Here is a 17718-nt window from a genome sequence, read left to right on the forward strand (position 1 = left end):
TTTCCAAAACTGAATCCTGATTTGCTCTTCTCAAAGATAATCTTGTCCTTATCTTCCAGTCTCAGTAAATAGCACCAACACAGCTTCTCAAAATTCCCTGAAGCCATGCGCCCTTCTTCCTGTCTCTTCCCTCCTACACCAGCCTGTTAATTCTAAAATCCTGTTATTTAAGTGAAAACAATGTAACCTAAAAATTGCACCCGCATGTTAATCTGAATAAAGTTTAAAAAAATAAAATAAAAACTCAAAATAAAATAAAATCCTCTTATTTCTAAAAACCATCTTGCATCTCCCATCTCTCCATCTTCACTGCCACCAGCAGGGTCCAAAAGAGCACCGTCCTACCCCTCAGCTGCTGCAAAAGCTCTTCACTGGCTTCCTGGAGTCCACAGTTCCCTTCTGAAACCCACTTCCCACAGATCTGTCAGAGTGGTTTTCTAAAACATTAATCAGACTACATCATTCCCTTACTAAAAAGCTTTCACTGACTTCCCACTGCACTGGGACTAGAACCTAAACTTCTTGCTGTTAGCTGTAATCTACGCCTTGCCTACCTTTCCAGAGTCCTCTGACGTTACTGCTGCCTCGGCTTCCCACAGTGGCCTTGTGTCACCTCACTGACCTCATATTCTGCCCCCTCATCTCAGGGCCTGGCCCTCGGCAGCTTCCTGGAAACCGCCCCCCACACACTCTAAGCTGCCTACACCATGACTCACTCTTCAGGTTTTAAGTAAACATCGCCTACGTGGAGGAGCCTTAAAAACAGCATCACCAACTTCTCGTGTTATTCTGTTAAGGCACCCCACTTATTTCCCTGAAGTACTTGTCACTATAATTATTTTGTTAATGCAAATGTCTCCCTCATGAAGATAAGCTCTACATGGCAGGGATAATGTCTTTTTTAGAACCTAGAACCTTGAGCTCTGGTTGGTACGCAGTGACTGTTCAGTAAATTAAACTTTACTGTATAACAAATGCTCAAACTGGTATTTTCCAAACAAGGAAGCAGATGGGTTTCTATCCCACAGTAGGCTCCTCATAAGTTCTAAAATTCTGTCTGAACAGGACTAATAATCTACAGCTGGAATCACCTGAAAGGCCCATTAAGCTCAAAGAAAATCTTCTAAAGTACCCTGAGCTCTGCTCCACCAAATCTCAATACTTGGGAGACAACTTTCTTTGAACTCAGGGAACATGAATTGGACCTCACCTGGTTTTGAAAATGAGACCGTCTTTCACCATTTAGAATTCTAATTTGGAAAAGGAATAAAAGCATGAATTTCAGTCTCTCCCAGAGAAGACCGTACTACATAAATATCGGAGAGGAATCATTTAATGTCCTGCGGTGTTGAAAGAGAGTTCGCTAGCCTGGATTCAGACGTAGTATCAAACATTAACAAAAGACCTGCCATCCAGTGAAGACAAAATACCTTTTAAACAAATTAAGTTAAATTGCCTCAAGTGCACAAAAGCTTTACCAGTTAGGTTTACTTCGGCGCATTCTGGGCCACTGAGGGAGAGCCTTCACTCGCACATCACGAGAATGTTATCAACTCAATTTCTGCCTTCTAGAAGCAGAGATTTGTAACGGCAAAACTAAAAAACTATACCGCTGAGCACAGCGATATAGTGCAGTTACAGATTTTTCTCCAAGACACATTCACACGACAGTAATACAACATCAGGACAGAAAACTGTTTCTGCAAACAGCAGGGTCCTGAGAATATGGCAGGAAGGTCTATTGAGCCGTCTTGTTCTGTTGTTGAATCCTCTCCAAAACTTAAATAACAAGGTTTGACTTAAAAAATAATGTGACCAAATTTTATTGCATGAATTTCACAAAGCTGACTCATCCAGATGAGTGGCGATTCCATAAAACTACCACTGCTTATTATAGTTAATGAAGGCACGTAACATCTGCCCAGCAGGGGCTATTTGCCAGGCCCTGTGCTAAGTCTTACACACATTATTACATTCACCCCTGTGATACAGTTTAATGACAAAGCCACTTAGACATTCCTGAGGCATTTTAAACTTAACACATCCAAAACGGAACTCCAGATTTCCTCCTGGAGCCGCTCCTCTCACGCAGCTGCCCATCTGATGACTTCTTTTCCTCTTTGGTTTCTTCTTTTCTCTCTCTACACAATTATTAATATTTGGGGAGTTGCTTTTCTAAGTGTGGAAAGTGAGGCTCGGAGAAATCAAATGAACGTGCCTACGCTTCTAGAAGTGACAGGATTCCGACCCAGGCCTGGGACCCCAGAGCCCTCCGCACCCACGCCCCGCCACGCTGCCTCAGTGGAGCTCTGTGGCTGCCCCTAGGAAGTGGTATGATGCTGTGCTTACAGGAACTGGACACACTTGGGCCCAAAGAGCAGCCATCCCAGCTCTGTCGCTTCTTGTGACCCTTGGGTAAATAACCTGACATAGCTTCAGTTTCCTCACCTGCAGAAAGGTGTAATACCACCTATTTCTCAGAAATGTCAGAAAGTTTAAATGAGACACTAAATTAATTTGAAAATGCTTAGTGAACTGGCAGTGAAATGTTCCAACTGGCAGGTATTATTAGTGCTGAAACGTTTATTATGTCTACGTCTGTACATTTAGCTCCACAAACTGCTTCAAGGATCTCCTCAATGGTGGCAAAACGCTGTCCACTGAGAAGGAAATGACTTGGAACCCGGCTGGGCTGGTCCATGCTCATTAGCAAAACTATCAGGAACTCACTGAATCACAGCCCAGAACAATTTAGGCCTCATTCCAAAAGCACCCTGGGTGTCCACTAGTGCTCCATGCCACCTCTTCAGGGTGGCCTTTACCTCCTGGGCTGTGCAGGCTCTGATGCCAACAACAGAGCTCCTATGGGGATGGGACAGAAGAATGGGCAAAGGAGATGGGGCTGATAACCACCACCAGCACCAAGAAGCTGGCCTCCTGGAGACTTGAGGCAGACCTGAGCTCTCCGTAGCACTTTAGAACAACCAAAGCCACTCGGCTGCTTTGCTGGAAGCAAAGCTGTTGCATTTGTATTTAAAAGAAACAAAAAAAATGTCACAACAAATGAGATTTAATGAACACTCTCAGCTGTCACTGACTGATGAGTTCTTGCCATTATGGTTTATCTCTTGGCAAAGACCCAGACGGGCGTATTTCTCAGCTAACAGGTGGCCTTATTTATTATCCCATAGGGTTGGTAAGAATCACAGTTATTTTAAAGAAGAATGGGATAATAAAAACTTTCTTAAAGCAATAGAGAATCAACACTTGGAACATAAATGGATAACCATCCAACCTGCTCATATTTCATTTATGTTCCGTGGGTTAAAAAAAAAAACAAACCAGCATGAGTGATAAATCTAAACTGGAGAATTCTCTTAAACAGAGAGCGGCATCTCTATAAAGCAGACTGTAGGCAGCTAACCTTGTGCCATTCAAACTCATGTGGCTGTGCTTTGCCAGACTGTAGCTGAAAGCAGAGAGCAAATAAGCAAGGTCTGTCTTCAGAACCAACTTGTATCAGGGCTCCAATGTTATCATTACAATTTGTTGCTTGTAAAACGTCTTATGTGACAAACGTGGCATGATGGATCCAGAAGTCCCTCTGTACCATGCAATTATATTATGTGACATGCTAAGGTTGGTAAATAATAATATACAATAGCAGGGAGAGGAACATCACCACTGATGTCATTTCCCAGGTGCCCACTATGACTACCTGTGCCAGGGAAAAATACAAGTATATACTTAGAACCTGAATTCTGTCCCCCTCCATCAGGGAATGCCCTAAGGGTGGCAGAAATTTTTTTAAAGTCCCTGGGAACAGAAAATAGGGAAAAATCATGGGGAGAGACCAGCCTTCGGGGACTAAAGGGAGGGCAAAGCAGCCTCAGGCCAGAGTCAAGAGAGCACACCAAGAAGAAACTGCACTTGACTGACACTGGTGATCTTCACAGTCAGTTTACAGACACTTAAAATGTATAGTTGGTTTGGCTCCCCGGATACAACTATTTCTTCTGTTTTAGTTTCCTACTATATTTCTACTGAATTTAAGATTTTATCTCAAAGTTTCATGTATTCATAATCTTGACTTACAGTTGATATAAATTGGCTATACATGGATGAAAATTCTACAAAAGAAGGAAAAGAAGCAACCAAAAAGAAAATCAGCAACTAGCAACTCAGAGCTACCTAGAGGAGTACAGAACTCACAAGCTGAGATTATTCCCAGTAAGTACAGCGTCTTCTTGCGGAGAAGGACCAAACTGTTCAAACCCATTATTTCCTTATGGGCTCAGTGACCCTGCACTGTTGTTGTGTGTTTACATTTGGTTTGGGGCTCAGAAAAGAATCCAGGGAAAATTCTAAGGAAAACAAACAAACAATCAGGAGTGCAAAAAGACTGGGGGTGGGGAGGTGGGTTATAAACAACATCAATGTGACTGATATCAGAAAACAAAAAACTGAAGTCAGAGCACACCACATACCAGGGCCCTGCTCCCGTGCTCTCTACCTGCCATGCCTGCGTGGCTGGTGCCCAGCGCTTGGAGGATCAGCTGCAGCTCCCTCACAGCTGTTGCTGCCTCTTCTCCACAGGACACGTCAGGCTCCAGGACCAATTCCAGAAGGCCAATTCCTACCAGAGAGAAGCAGAGTCAGCCTGACTGGAGCTCCAGTCACAGCCACAGACAAACTGGGCTACAGTCTCAGGAAAGCCCTGCATGGCGGAAGGACTCAAAGGGATTTTAGCCTTTCAATGATGTCTCTATTTCCTCTCACTTTTCACTTTTCAGCTTTGGTTTGTTTCTTTTAATATCTGCCTAAGTTATCACGGGACTGGGTGGGTAAGTTTGTCTAATTTTAGGGGTGCAGTACTGACAAGCCCAACAGTAATCACAGTTCAAGCCATGCTCACTAGCAGCTATGCCAAAGCCAGTGCTGCTATTCTGATTCCATCTGTCAGGCTCCAGTGCCTGCTTTCTCACTTAGTTTAGGAAAAGTCTAGGGGGAATAAAGTTGCCTAAAACCCAAGAACTGAGGGGGTGGAAGATGATGTAATGAAAACACTCCAAGCCTACCCGCCCTATTCAAATCAATGAGTGTCTGGGAGCGCAGGTCATCATGGAGGCTCTTGCCACTGTCCTGCTCCAGCTGGATCTGCTTCACCCTGACTGTCCTGGTGGTCATCTGACTCTGCTTCGTCCCCGCACAACTGCTGTACGCCAGGCTGCCATTCACGGCAATCGGGAGCCTGTGCTGGGTAATCTGGTAGCCCGCCTGCAAACAAACATGGGTTACACACTCACTGTGCCATGAATGGAAATGGGGATCCAGTTTCCTATTTCTTTTAATGTCACACTACTACAGGCTCACTTACAAGCCAAATAAAAAGGACAAAAGGAAAAGGAGAAGAACAATCAGTTCACACGCTGCCGCCCAGCAGCAGCAGCGCACCCTGGCTGCTCCCGCTCTGGGGGCGGGCCCTCGCCCTCCCCGAGATACCACTCCCAATTACAACAGAAAACCACAAGAACCCCATCGCCCCTATTCAAGCGTTGGTTTGGGGAATTACAATAATCTCCCTGTCAGGGGCCCCTAAGAGAAGCATTTATTGTTTCCATTTAGCTCATTTGCCCAAACCCCGTATCTTGTTACTGGGCTCCTTGCAGACCCTCCTGATCAGGAACCCGCTGGCTAAGCACTGTGCCATCTTCTCTCACACAGCCACCAGCAGCTGCCAGGGTGTTTCAATCTGTTTTATTTCTGTTCTTTAAGTGAACCAGTCATGCCAGCTGCCCTCCCTGACCCAACTTCCCTGGCTCTTCTAGCCAGAAACTCCTGTGACCCTCACACTCAGTTACTGGAAAGCACACAGTACTCAAACACTGCTGGATCTCGCAAGGGCTCCCTCACCTTCTAAGTGGAAAGGAGGAATTACAACATAACACATGGGTCAACACCAACGAAGACACAAGTCATTGAGGAGCAGCAGAGAAAAGAGTGTCAACCAAGGTGTCTGCAGCACCTGCTGGGTCCCAGATGCTGTTCTCAGTGTCACACCCAGTGATCCCACAACAACCTATGAAGGAGATACCAGGCACAGGGGGGTTCATTGCCTTGTCCAAAGACATACACAGAGCTAGCAAACATCAATGTCAGCATCTGAACTCACATGCTCTGACCCTGGAGTCTGCTCCCAGCACTAGGCCAAACAGTAGTCTTTAAACTTTAGTTACATTGGAAATACCAGTGCGCCTGTCAAAGCACAGCCCACTTGGCTCTAACTCAAGGGTTTCTGATTCAGTAGGTCTGGGGTGGGGGGCAGTGGGGCTGAGTATTCATATCTCTCCTTCCCAGGAGAGGTCAGTGCCTTGGGGACCAACTTTAGCACGAGGCTAACTCATTTCCTAGGCAGAGATAGGAAGCCTCTGTTTGTAGAACTAAACTGGCTAGGGGCTGCCAGATAAAATACAGGATGCCCAGCTAAATCTGAATTTCAGACTAACAGCAAATACTTTGGTATTTCTCGTGCAATTATTTGGTGATACCAACTCTCAATTGGTATCTGAACTATCTGGGCCAGAAAGAACAGAAAGCCAGAGATTAACAAATCATCTCATTTTAGTCACACACTGCTAAGTCGCTTGCCTTAACCCAAGTGTCTGTCGCTTTTAAAAGATGAGGAAATGCAGTTAAGTCTTCCCAGCCTACCAAGCAGTAGCCTGGCTGAAAGGCTGGTAGCCAGAGGGGGAAAGCAGAAAGCAAGTGGAGAATTCTGCTTCCACCTGTGTATGCATCTTTACATTCTCCTCCTGCCTAACCCTCTGAAAAACAGCTCACCCCAATCTTCGGTCCGAGGAGAAGGAAGTGAAACGATATTCTCACTGCTGTTTTTCCAAATCCAAAGGAGAGTCACACTATTAGAGGCTCAGACCAAATGCAACATTATTCTGGGAAACCCATTCAACATCTCAGTTCCGTTCCAGCTCAATAGTATGAAAAATTGGCCCTCATTCACACTGGCATGACTTGAAGAAAACAACTTTTTAATTTTAAGAAAAAAGTAGGCAAATATTGAGTTCATTGCTCAGCCAATTATGGCTGTTGGCCCAGGTTTCTGGTTCATGTTTCTGCTTACTGTTGTCCACTTACTTGCTCCTTGTGAGATGACAGAAATGTCTCCAGTGGAGATAGCCCTATTACGGGAACTTCAAGTTGAAAGTGAGACGCTCTCACTGTGCCCACAGAGAGCTACAGTATGCATCTGCTGTCGATTCAGCCACAGAGCTAGCTTTTGTGCTAACAGGCAATTAGCACCAAATACCACCACGGCTGGGCTGAGCCCGAGAACACTGGCTTCTACTCCCCGTGCAATTATGAGCAAGCCACCAGAACATGAGGCTGAGCAAGGAGTCAGCAATCAGGACAATTGCATCGAATCTGGTGAATGTGGGGGGCACCTGCCTCCGTCAGGCGCAGCACAGCGCCCTGCTGAGACAGACAGAGCAGGAAGGGAACCACCAGAGGCACAGCCCCTCTCCCTCGCCTGCACCCCCCACGGCAGGGCTGGCCCAGCTCTGAGAACTTACCAGGGCTGGGTCACAAAGCATACTCACAGGGAGGTCTGCGTAGAAGTAGTGCTTCCTGTCAAACAAGGACTTCTTGTTTATGTGGCAGTTCAGAGCCAGGCCTGTCATCACGGCCGCTTCTACACACCTCCTGTTGAGGACCTATGGGAACACGACACACAGTTCCTCTCAGAACCACAGGCTGAACAGACGCTTCTCCCACATGCTGACATCCTCACTGAATATTCAGCGTGCCTCCATCAGGCATTAGCTCTGCTTCTCTGGGTGGGCAGCTCCAGTTCACACGCCGACTGTCTGTGAATCAAGGACATCCTATAAAAAGAAAATGCATGCAGCAGTGGGTCCCACTGGGCACTTAATGAACTGCCACACAGGGGACCCTCTCCTCTAACGCCTGGCATCAAAGTTAACAGGAAGAGTCCCAGAAAAGCTTAGATGAATGACTCCATAGAATAAACCCGATCGCTCTCCCTGGATACAGCACCAGGGACTGGCACTGATTCCCAAGAGGGGGTTCTGAAGAGGGGCTGCTTCACCTTGACAGAAAAGGAAGGCACTTCTGAAGACAGCAGGGCCGCAGTCACTTCCTCAAGGCCTGAGACGTGTGGCACAGCCGCCTCTTGGTTTTCAGTCCCTGCCTGGCCACCTCCCTGAGGTGGAGCCCCAGACTGCGTGTCTGCCCCCCACGCTGGCCCGCCCTGTGCCGCTGCTCTCCCCAGGGGCACTCAGACCTCCAGTGCCTTCTGGACCCCACCCGGCCTCTCTTTTAGAAGTGAAGGACCAAGAAGTGGTGAACAAACTTCCCAGCCCCACAGGACGCACACAGCTTGTGAGAACGTTGGGGGTTTGAACTATACAGACACCTGCAGATGGCGCGATACAGGAGAAAGAGTAAGGTCTCAAGTCGGGTCCAAACCCCACTGCTGTTATACATGTGACTAGGAGCCTCGGTTTCCCCAGGTCTGAAACAGGGATTTAATATCCACCGTGCTGAGTGGACGGTCATAGCTAGAACTCCTGCCCAACAGAGAAACTCCACAGTTCATTTCACTTTGGGGAGATTTCTAAGGAGGATATGTTTGCTGATGAAACATCTTTCTATAATTAATTAGAATATTTGCGATGTTCTTTGGTGTATTTAGTATACCATTACTTATATGGATAAGGTGTTCTAGTTAAGCAGTTTCACACCCACCATTTTATTTCAGCATCATAGCAATCCTGTAAAGAAAGAATTTAAATTATTCCAATATGTCAGATTAAAAAACAAAACAAAACAGAACAAAACACTGAGACTCAGAAAGACTAAAAGACTTGCCTAGATTCATGGAGTTGGCAAGTGTAAAGGTCACCATATAGCCCACACGGGTCCTTGCCTAGAGGGTGGCAAAGAGGACCTTTGTGGTTCAGGGACTGGCTCTCTGGGCTGGGATGATGAGGGCCAACCAAACCCACATATTTCAAGAACAAATCTGTATGACAAAACATAAAAGACATCTTTACTTACTGACATATACAACACCCCTCCCCAAAGAAAACTTAAACAGGCCTCCCTTCTGTAGACACCATCACAGCCCTCTGTTTCTGAACCCAGGTGACAACGTGGAGCCATCTCAGCTTCTATTCAGACTTCTTCATTCTGAGCCTAATAATGTTGTCAGTTCTGCAGCAATAAAGGTTTTCAAGAAAAGATGTGTGTGGGGAACAGGATGCTCTAATTATTTATGTTTTCACTTGCTAATGTTTGGCATCTTACTGAACAGTTATTACTGCAATACAAATATAGCTGGTGGAGAATCCTGCCAGATCCAAGCCTGATGATTTGGGCCGAGGCAGTCCCAGCCCTGAGCTTTGCTCCTGCGGGGGCTGGGATGCAGCCTTGGCTCGCTTGTCAACTGCCTGATGCCCTGTTTGCACGGTTCTGTTCTGTCACTCCCTCTGCCTTCCTAATCACCACTTTCACTCTCATCTTGGTCCATTCTGGGTCTTTGGGGCCAACCTGCTTCCCCCAGGCATGAAGAGAACACAGGCTATTTTGCTCATCTATTTTCGAGCACACCTTCCTTGCACCCAGCACTGTGAGGGTGTAAAGGGCTGCAGGTAACCATGACTCTCACTGTGCTGTGTGCACACAGTGCACAGGCACTCAATGAACTGTCACTTTCCAGAGGATAAGAATGCAGTAAAACTCACAAACATCGCTGAGATACTAAATACTTTAATCTTTTTTTGTGTGATTTAGAAGGCATGGAGTACTTCAGGGTCAGAATTATAAGCATCAATCATCACACACTACAGTTGCACAGAGGGGCTAGTAAACAGAGAGTGCCAGTTAAAAGAATGCCAAGGAAAAGGAATTTATTAGGATCTCAGTCAAGCTGCTTGTGACAGATGGAGGGCCAGGTCAGCATGTTCTGAGGATAGGATGCAGAATTGGAAAATTCAGCTGGGGCTGTGTCTCCCTTCCAAAACATTTCTTAAATGTCTATAATGTACTAAACTTAGGGATAGAGACTCTGTCCCTGCCCCCAATGAATCTGCTTTGGTGACATGAACCTGCCAGCATCTCTAATGTCCCTTCCAAGTTCGTCTTTCATACTAGGGTGATCCTGCAAAAATGTGAATCTTCTGACATTCTGTTGCCCAAAGTCCCTCAATGGCCCCCAATGTTCCCATGATAAAGGCCAGCTCTGACGGGATCTAGCTCCTACCTACGTCAGTTTCATCTCCTACCACATCCCCACGCACCTGTGGTCCAGCACAAACATGCTGATCTGCTGACTATCCCTGTTCCTACTCCCTTCAAAACCTTAATGAAACATCCCCACCTCTGTGAAGCCTTCCTTACGGTCCTTTTTGGATACCTTTTCTAAACTTCCCTGGCATTTGGGCTTGCATCATAGTGGATTGGATTTGTCCACATATACTTTTATGCGACTGTAAACTTCAGGAGGATGGGAGCTGTCTGTTCTGCTTAGTTAATGTGTGTTAAAGGATGAGGGAGATGGTGGGCACCAGGGGAAAGGTGAGAGTGGCCAGGATGCCTGGGACTCCTGTACGGAGTGACCCGCCACATGCTGGCCTTCAAACTTGTCTCTGGAAGTGTGCTGAAGTGACAACTGATCACTGTGATGTGATCAAAGAGTTAAACTGAAAACTCAAAAGACTAACTTGTCCTGAGGAAGGCAAGTCCCAGACTTCTCTTTGTAACTAAAAACTTAAACGACCTCTGGGTTAACTGTACCAGTGCTCAAGGGAAGGAAAGCCACAATCCCTGGTACCCACACAGCATGCCTTTCTCAGCTGAGCCTTCCGAGGCTTCCCCTTGGTTTCTGGAAAGGTCCACAGCGAGTGTCTACTGTGCACTGGCACTGCGTCAGAAGGTGTGCTAAGCATGTCACATATACTTGTCATTCAATCCCCTCAGCAATCCTAGGTAGACACTATTAAGATCCTCATTCCCCAATAATGAAGGGAAGCACAGAGATGAAGCAATTTGGACAAAACGGCATCTGTAAGTGGCAGAACCAGGAAATCAGACCCCAGAACCCAGGCTTTCAACCACTACACTTTACCTTAAATCTTCAGAGTCAAGTATGTTAGTATTAGCTAGCGCTCTATTTTTATTTTTTCTGTTTTTGGTAGAGACAGGTCTTGCTCTTGCTCAGGCTGGTCTCAAAATCTTGAACTCAAGCTATCTACCTGTCTTGGCCGCCCAGAGTGCTAGGATTATAGGTGTGAGCCACCATGCCCGGCCAGTGCTAGCTCTCAAGACTACTAACACCAGGCCGTGACTCCAGAGCAGCACCTCAACCCAAATCCTACTACAGATATTAGTAACTGAAGGTAGATACTGGCTCTAAAGTCTTCTTGCCAGTTTCTACATCTACAGGTTTGCTTCCAGATGCTGAGCTCCCAGAGGACAAGCACTGTGTTCCTTTAACTTTGTGAAGCACTCAGGACCCCATCTCTGGCACGTGGATGGCTTGGTAAGGGGTGGGCCTATAGGTCATTCTCAATCAGCAGAGGGTGTCTATTGCTAGACTTCTGAAACTCTCAGACACAATCATCATCCCACAGAATGATTTATCAAATAAGAAGTTAATTCTTAGGTTTCTGGGCAGGACAAACCAGCCAGAGGTGGCTGGAGTCCTCTCTTCCTGGTCTCATGGCAAGTAGCTGCTGAGGAGATGTCTCTAGCCCCTGTCTTCCTCTGCTTCTAATGCTTATGTTTAATCAGAAGATAAGAAAGCTGTGATTAGTAGAAGTTAAGGGACGAGATAAATACACAGTGGATGGCCAACAAACATCATTGCTAGTAGAAGTCTAGGCAGATCACCGCCAGGAAAAGGATCGTAGGGCTGGTGAGGTGGGAAGTAGTAAATGGTTTTTAAAAAGAGTCGCTTCTTTGGTTATCTGTAAAGCAGGAGCAGCACTGCTGCCACCACAGCTTGCTTGGGGTCTAAAGTCTCCAGTGCATGAGGCAGCGTGAACAACCCAGAAGTGTGCCTGAGACCTGCAAGGAGATGATGTGACCTCAATTTGAGAAACAGTCTTCAAGTTTTAAGATTTATTTAGCCAAATAAGCATTCCCTGATCCCCACAACAGACTATCATTTAATGACAACTCCCAACACGTTAAAAAAAATCTCCACGTTTTATACATTCTAGTTCCTTAATATATCTATGTTTCTTTTCCTTCCTCCCCATATCCTCTGGATTAATTCAGGCCTCCATTCAAACACCACCTCCTCCCCCCATGCCTCCTGCAGCTAACCCCCTGGCCAGAGGCTTCTCTGCCTCCATTTGCAGCCTCCCCTCTAGTCTCTCCTCCACACCCCTTCAAGACTGATCTTTCCAGCAGATAAATCCTTTCCTGGAATTCCTCTGCTTAAAATCCTTCCTCACTGCTCCCCATCACCAAATAAAGTCCCAGTGCTTGGGAGAGGCCTCGTGTCCTTTGTGACCTCACCCAACTATCTTGCCAGCTTCCCCTTCTGCCACCACCCCTAACCAACACATCCACATGGCCACATGTGAGCCAAACTTTTGTACAAACTGCTGCTTCTATTGGTGGTGTCCTTCCCCCTCCTCTGCCTGAGTAAGATCTTGGCATCTGGCAAGGCTCTCAGATGTCACCACTTCTAGGAAGTCTTTCCCCCACTACCCTGGTCTGGGTGTTCCTTTCTCTGGGCTTCCCGTCAGGCACAGCTACTATCTCCCCTCCCAGTCTGAGCTCCTGGAGGGCAAGCAAGTCATTCTGTCTTATTCTTCTTTGCCCGTCACCTAAATATAATACCAAGCTGATTAAACATTAACCAAGAAAATGAATAATTTAACATTTCCTCTATCAACATCCAAAAGACTGTAAGCTATGAAATAAAAGCAAAACGGTTCTAAAAAAATGTAGCAATCAGGAAAAGGAAACCAATCTTGGTATGTAGGTAAAATAGAACAAATTTAACGCAGAGATGTCAAAGTGGGCACAGCGAGGTGACTCGGGAGATTTGCAATGGCAAAAGGCCACTCCCGTCCCAGGGCTGGAGGGACGGGGCAGAGGCAGTGTGCCTGGAGCCGATGTGAGCCTTCAGAGGACGCTGGAACCAGGCAGATGCGGGTCCTAGAAGCTGGGGCCCTGGATGAGACCCAGCCCCTGGCAGAGATGTCGCTGGAGGCAGAGAGGAGGAGAAGTACCCTGTGGCTGCTCTCCTCCCACCTCCCGTCTCCCATCGGTGCTCCAGCAGACCGAGGGCGCTGGGACCTACGGTTTGCAGGGCTGGTGCCACAGATGCAGACCTTCTTGAGTTTACTACTGTCATTTCACCTTTTGATAGATAAATAGCTAATCAATAAAACAATGCCACTCTCAAGCCTGTCCAATCAACATGAAACTGAAAATTTTACAAACTCCTTTTCCACACACTGGACACTGAGGATCATGAAATGCTTCTAATTTATAAGGAACATTTGTGATAACTCAACCTGGGTTGAAGTGAACTCTAAATCTACATTAAGTACTATGAGAGGATTTGCTATGCAAATTAACAGACTAAAGAAGATTATGTAACATACTTAAGTCCATAAAATATTCTCTAGGATTTCAGCACTTTTATGGGAAATTCTACTAATTACAAATAAATCTATTCACCCAAACCAGTCTCTGGGATCTGTACTGGGAAATGTGGTGTACTTCAAAGGAATGCCAATGAATTATCTTTCAAAGTGTCTGTTTCATACCATTTCTCTCCCCTTCCTACTTTGCCCTCAAATGGTTGAGTTCCCAAAGCTACAAAACCGGAAGCCAGCGGGGAGTATCAGTATGGCCTTAAAAAGAGGCCACGTGCAAGGCTGGTGTCTTCACTGCAAATCCTGCTGGCGATTCCTGTGGAGGCTTAAAACAAAGACTAGGTCATGTTTTCCACAAAACCCAAACTCTGTGAAACTGATGCTATCTATGACAAATCTGATAATTAGGACATAGCATGGTAAATGCTTAAATTTATGGAGAGAAAGTAATTAAGATTTATTAAGTAAAAAGAAGGCAGTAAAACGGGCTTTTATCTTACTGCTAACCATAAATCAGTCTCAAAGCACGAACTCCCTCTGGTTTGCATTCAAAGCAAAAGTTACCACTCAGACAAGTTTTCATTATAGGGGGAAAAGTGTTCCCTGTTTCCTCACCCACACCCCTTCCCACCATTCAGCCCCTTTTATTATCACCCCAAACAAATACAAACCTCTTGAGGTATAGTAATCAAGCTTGTTGCCACTGACCAGTCAGTTAAGATAGTTTTTTTAAAGTGGAATTTTATATTGAAAGGCACTCATTTTATGCAGATATTAAGTATTTATTCGGATAGACCCACATACATGCTCTTTAATCTTAAACGCGGGCACTGCCTAGGTAGAGAAAAGGAGAAAGTGAATTCTGCATTCCCTCCTTGGCTTAAATCCCCTTTTCATAAGGGAAGAGAGGAACCAAACATCTATCACACAGAAAGCAACTCCTGTTCCAAAGAGAGAGGTGCAGTCTGGCAGGTCCGTCTGTTCTTAGCTCCAATATGCCTTTTGTTCCTGGTCCTCTGTGAAATTCCATTCCCCAGGAGTGGTCAGGGGCAGGGCAGAGTATTTACTGGGTCTAAAGTGTCTGAGCCCCACTTCTGTCCTCTAGGATTCCATCTTCCTCCCACTTCTGCCTACCTGGCAAGCTGGGGTGGCCACCACAAGCTGGGCAGCTTACACCAGCTTTTGGCACAGTAGCAATACTTTTCCATGGACCACTGGATAACTAATATCTGAGCATTGCCGTTGACGTAGGAACAGGACAGTCCTAGGCCGACCTCTAACCTGGGTATTGCTAAAAAGAGTTCTCCCATGGCCCAGCCTGGCTGGCTTGGATTTCACCTGGGGATTGGGGGCCAATGGCCCAACCACTATAGCATTTATTGTAGAGTCTCAAAGTCAGCCAGGTAGACAGGGAGGTTAGAGAGCAGATGGCAGCCAGTAAAAGGCAAGACTCCGTGCAGGTTCCTCTCTCCCACAACACCCTCCAGTTACAAATCTGAATCTACAGTTACTCACTAGTGATTAACTTGACCTCTAAGAAGATTTTTACTAATTGACCAACCAGTGCAAACCTGAGTCAGAGAGACCTGCATCTGAGTCTCCCAGGCGTGAGAATACCATAGCTGTGTGGCCTTGTATAAATTACCTAACCTCTCTAGGTCCCTGTTCTCTTATCTGATAAAGAACTGTTAAACAAAGAATAGTTATCTTACAGGATTGTTTTGTGAATTCAATAAAAAAAAACTCCACAGGTGATAGACATTTAGTAACACAAGTTTCAGAGCGAGTGCTATTAAATGCAAAGTGCCCATCTCAGTGGAATCTTTCCTGTGTAAACTTTTCTAGGAGGCAATGGAATCTAATGAGAAAGGGGCTAAACAGCTCCGTAGATCCGTTAGTCTGGATTTATAATCTATGGTAAGGCACAACAGATGCTGAAGTTACATATTATGTCAACATACTATTTCCCCCTTAAATGACAAGCAACACCTTTTGTGGTAATTACTGAGTTATCTCCAGTGGAACAGAGATCGTATTTCTTAATGTCTCTGGAAGCTTATATGACTTCATTTTCTCTGTTTTATAGGGAGGCAAAATTTTCCTGGATAACACTATACGCCTGCCTGCAGCTGGAAAAAAGCTACTATTCACAAGTGAAAGCAACTAGCTGCTAACAAGCTGAAGGTATGAACCAGTTAACTGAACCAATTTTTTATGTCATCTTACTATTGCCTGCCACACACCTGTGCCTTCCTGTCTCCTAAGAGAGTGGCTACTTTTAAAATTCAAGAGAGCTGATAGAGAAGACATGCATAAAGCCATAGAGTGGACGTGGGAATCAACTGAAAAGACAAAACCAAACACTCAAGACACTGTTCTGTTGCAGTAGGACAGGCCCAGTGGAGAGGAAGAGCACCCCAACAGTTTCTTTCAGCCAGCATCCCAGAAGAATTCAAAATGGCCCGCGCCCCTCCCCCAACCCTACTAGCTCAGTCTTCTTTTTATCCCCAGTCAAAAAGCTCCAGCCCATGGGTACCTTTCTCATTGGTCAGTTTGAATCAAGCCGGAAAGGGGGCTCCGACTTTTACAGTACCCTGGGCTTTCAGAGAAGCAAGCATTAGCCTCCAGGTCCCAGGAAGTTAAGTTTCTACAAAGTCCTAACAGCTGAGAGGTGTATCCTTGGGGGTCTCCTTGAGAAGGCTTCTGTTCTCTCTGACCTTATTTTTTTCTGGGTATCCTTTCTCAGTTCTTTTTGAATGAAACTTTGGGATGTGGCCAGGATCTTTAATGGAGAAAGATCTTCCCTGCTGCAAGTCTGAATATTTATTTTTCTCTTATAACTAAAAAAAATATTAAAAATTTAGAAGTATATTAATATTAAAAAGGCTTTCAAACAAGGTCACATTCTGGGGAAAAAATACATTGAAAAGGCTAAAGCATATAAACCCATTCGTTTGAGATTTGTTCCCATACTGAAACTGCCAATTTTTTTCTGACCTGTCCTAAAATTTACTCATGAGACTCTACACTAGGAGCGACTGGATGGAATGAAAAGTATTTCACATAACTGAAACCTCAAGAGTAGTCAACGTAATAAAAAACAATAATTTTGAGACTGAAAAGCTCTAATGATCAGAGTGAGATCTACTTTCTTCCCTATATGAAAGATTAGCATTAAACTGAAAGATCTGACTATTGGTAGAAAACAAAACAACTGGCTTGAACCAACCAAACTCTATGTAAGAAGAGCAGTTGGGTGTTTGCTATTGGTATGGATACAGGATGGGGTGGAATAAGGCCTGTGAATATCAGAAACAAATTCCAAGAGGCACATGCCATTCTGCCAAAAGGGCATCTTCTGTGTCCCACAAATGTCCTGAGAAATGAGTCTTTGGAACAGTCTTTCAGGACATAGATTTTTAGGAAGAAAAAGCTATTTTTAATATTATGCATCCAGTAGGAAGATAGCATCTTGTTAGAGGCTTCCTGGTAAGCCATGAAATCATGGAAGGTAAAAGGAAAAAGAAAAAAAAGCCACATTCTCATAGTACAAATCCCTATTTCCTTCATTATGTTTGCTTCAAGAGTAGATAATTACATAAAATAACTGGGCTGGACATTTCAAAAATGTAAATGTCACGAAAGAAAGGAAGGGAAGAAAGGAAGGAAGGAAAAGAGAAGGAAGGAGAGGAAGGGAAAGAAAGAAAAAGGGAAGAAGGCACTCTACCTAGGGCAACAAAGTGAGACTGTCTCAAAAAAAAAAAAAAAAAAAAAAGAAAGGATAATGATACTGAGACAACTGTGGAAACATGAATGGGAACTGTGTCTTCAATAACAGTACTGTATCGGCTTGGTGCCTGTGGCTCAAGTGGCTAAGGCGCCAGCCACATACACCTACGGTGGCAGGTTCGAATCCAGCCTGGGCCTGCCAAACAACAATGACGGCTGCAACAACAACAAAAAAAATAGCCAGGCACTGTGGCGGGTGCCTGTGGTCCCAGCTACTTGGAAGGCGGAGGCAGGAGACTTGCTTGAGCCCAGGAGTTGGAGGTTGCTGTGAGCT

The 17718-nt window shown here is 45.3% G+C and overlaps 1 protein-coding gene across 1 annotated transcript in view; it reads right to left on the bottom strand.

Moving 5' to 3' along the window:
- GATB (glutamyl-tRNA amidotransferase subunit B) overlaps nt 1-17718 on the bottom strand; it is an 84719-nt gene that overhangs the window by 42533 nt on the left and 24468 nt on the right. Inside the window, exons 3-5 of the mRNA XM_003790246.3 lie at nt 7617-7730; nt 5079-5277; nt 4514-4636 (exon numbers count right to left, since the gene is read on the bottom strand). Coding sequence (XP_003790294.1) covers nt 4514-4636; nt 5079-5277; nt 7617-7730 — 436 coding nt within the window. The remainder of the gene's footprint in view (nt 1-4513; nt 4637-5078; nt 5278-7616; nt 7731-17718) is intronic.

The sequence above is a fragment of the Otolemur garnettii genome, unplaced genomic scaffold (assembly GCF_000181295.1).
Source record: "Otolemur garnettii isolate 467f Iridium unplaced genomic scaffold, OtoGar3 scaffold00041, whole genome shotgun sequence".
Taxonomy (NCBI): domain Eukaryota; kingdom Metazoa; phylum Chordata; class Mammalia; order Primates; family Galagidae; genus Otolemur; species Otolemur garnettii.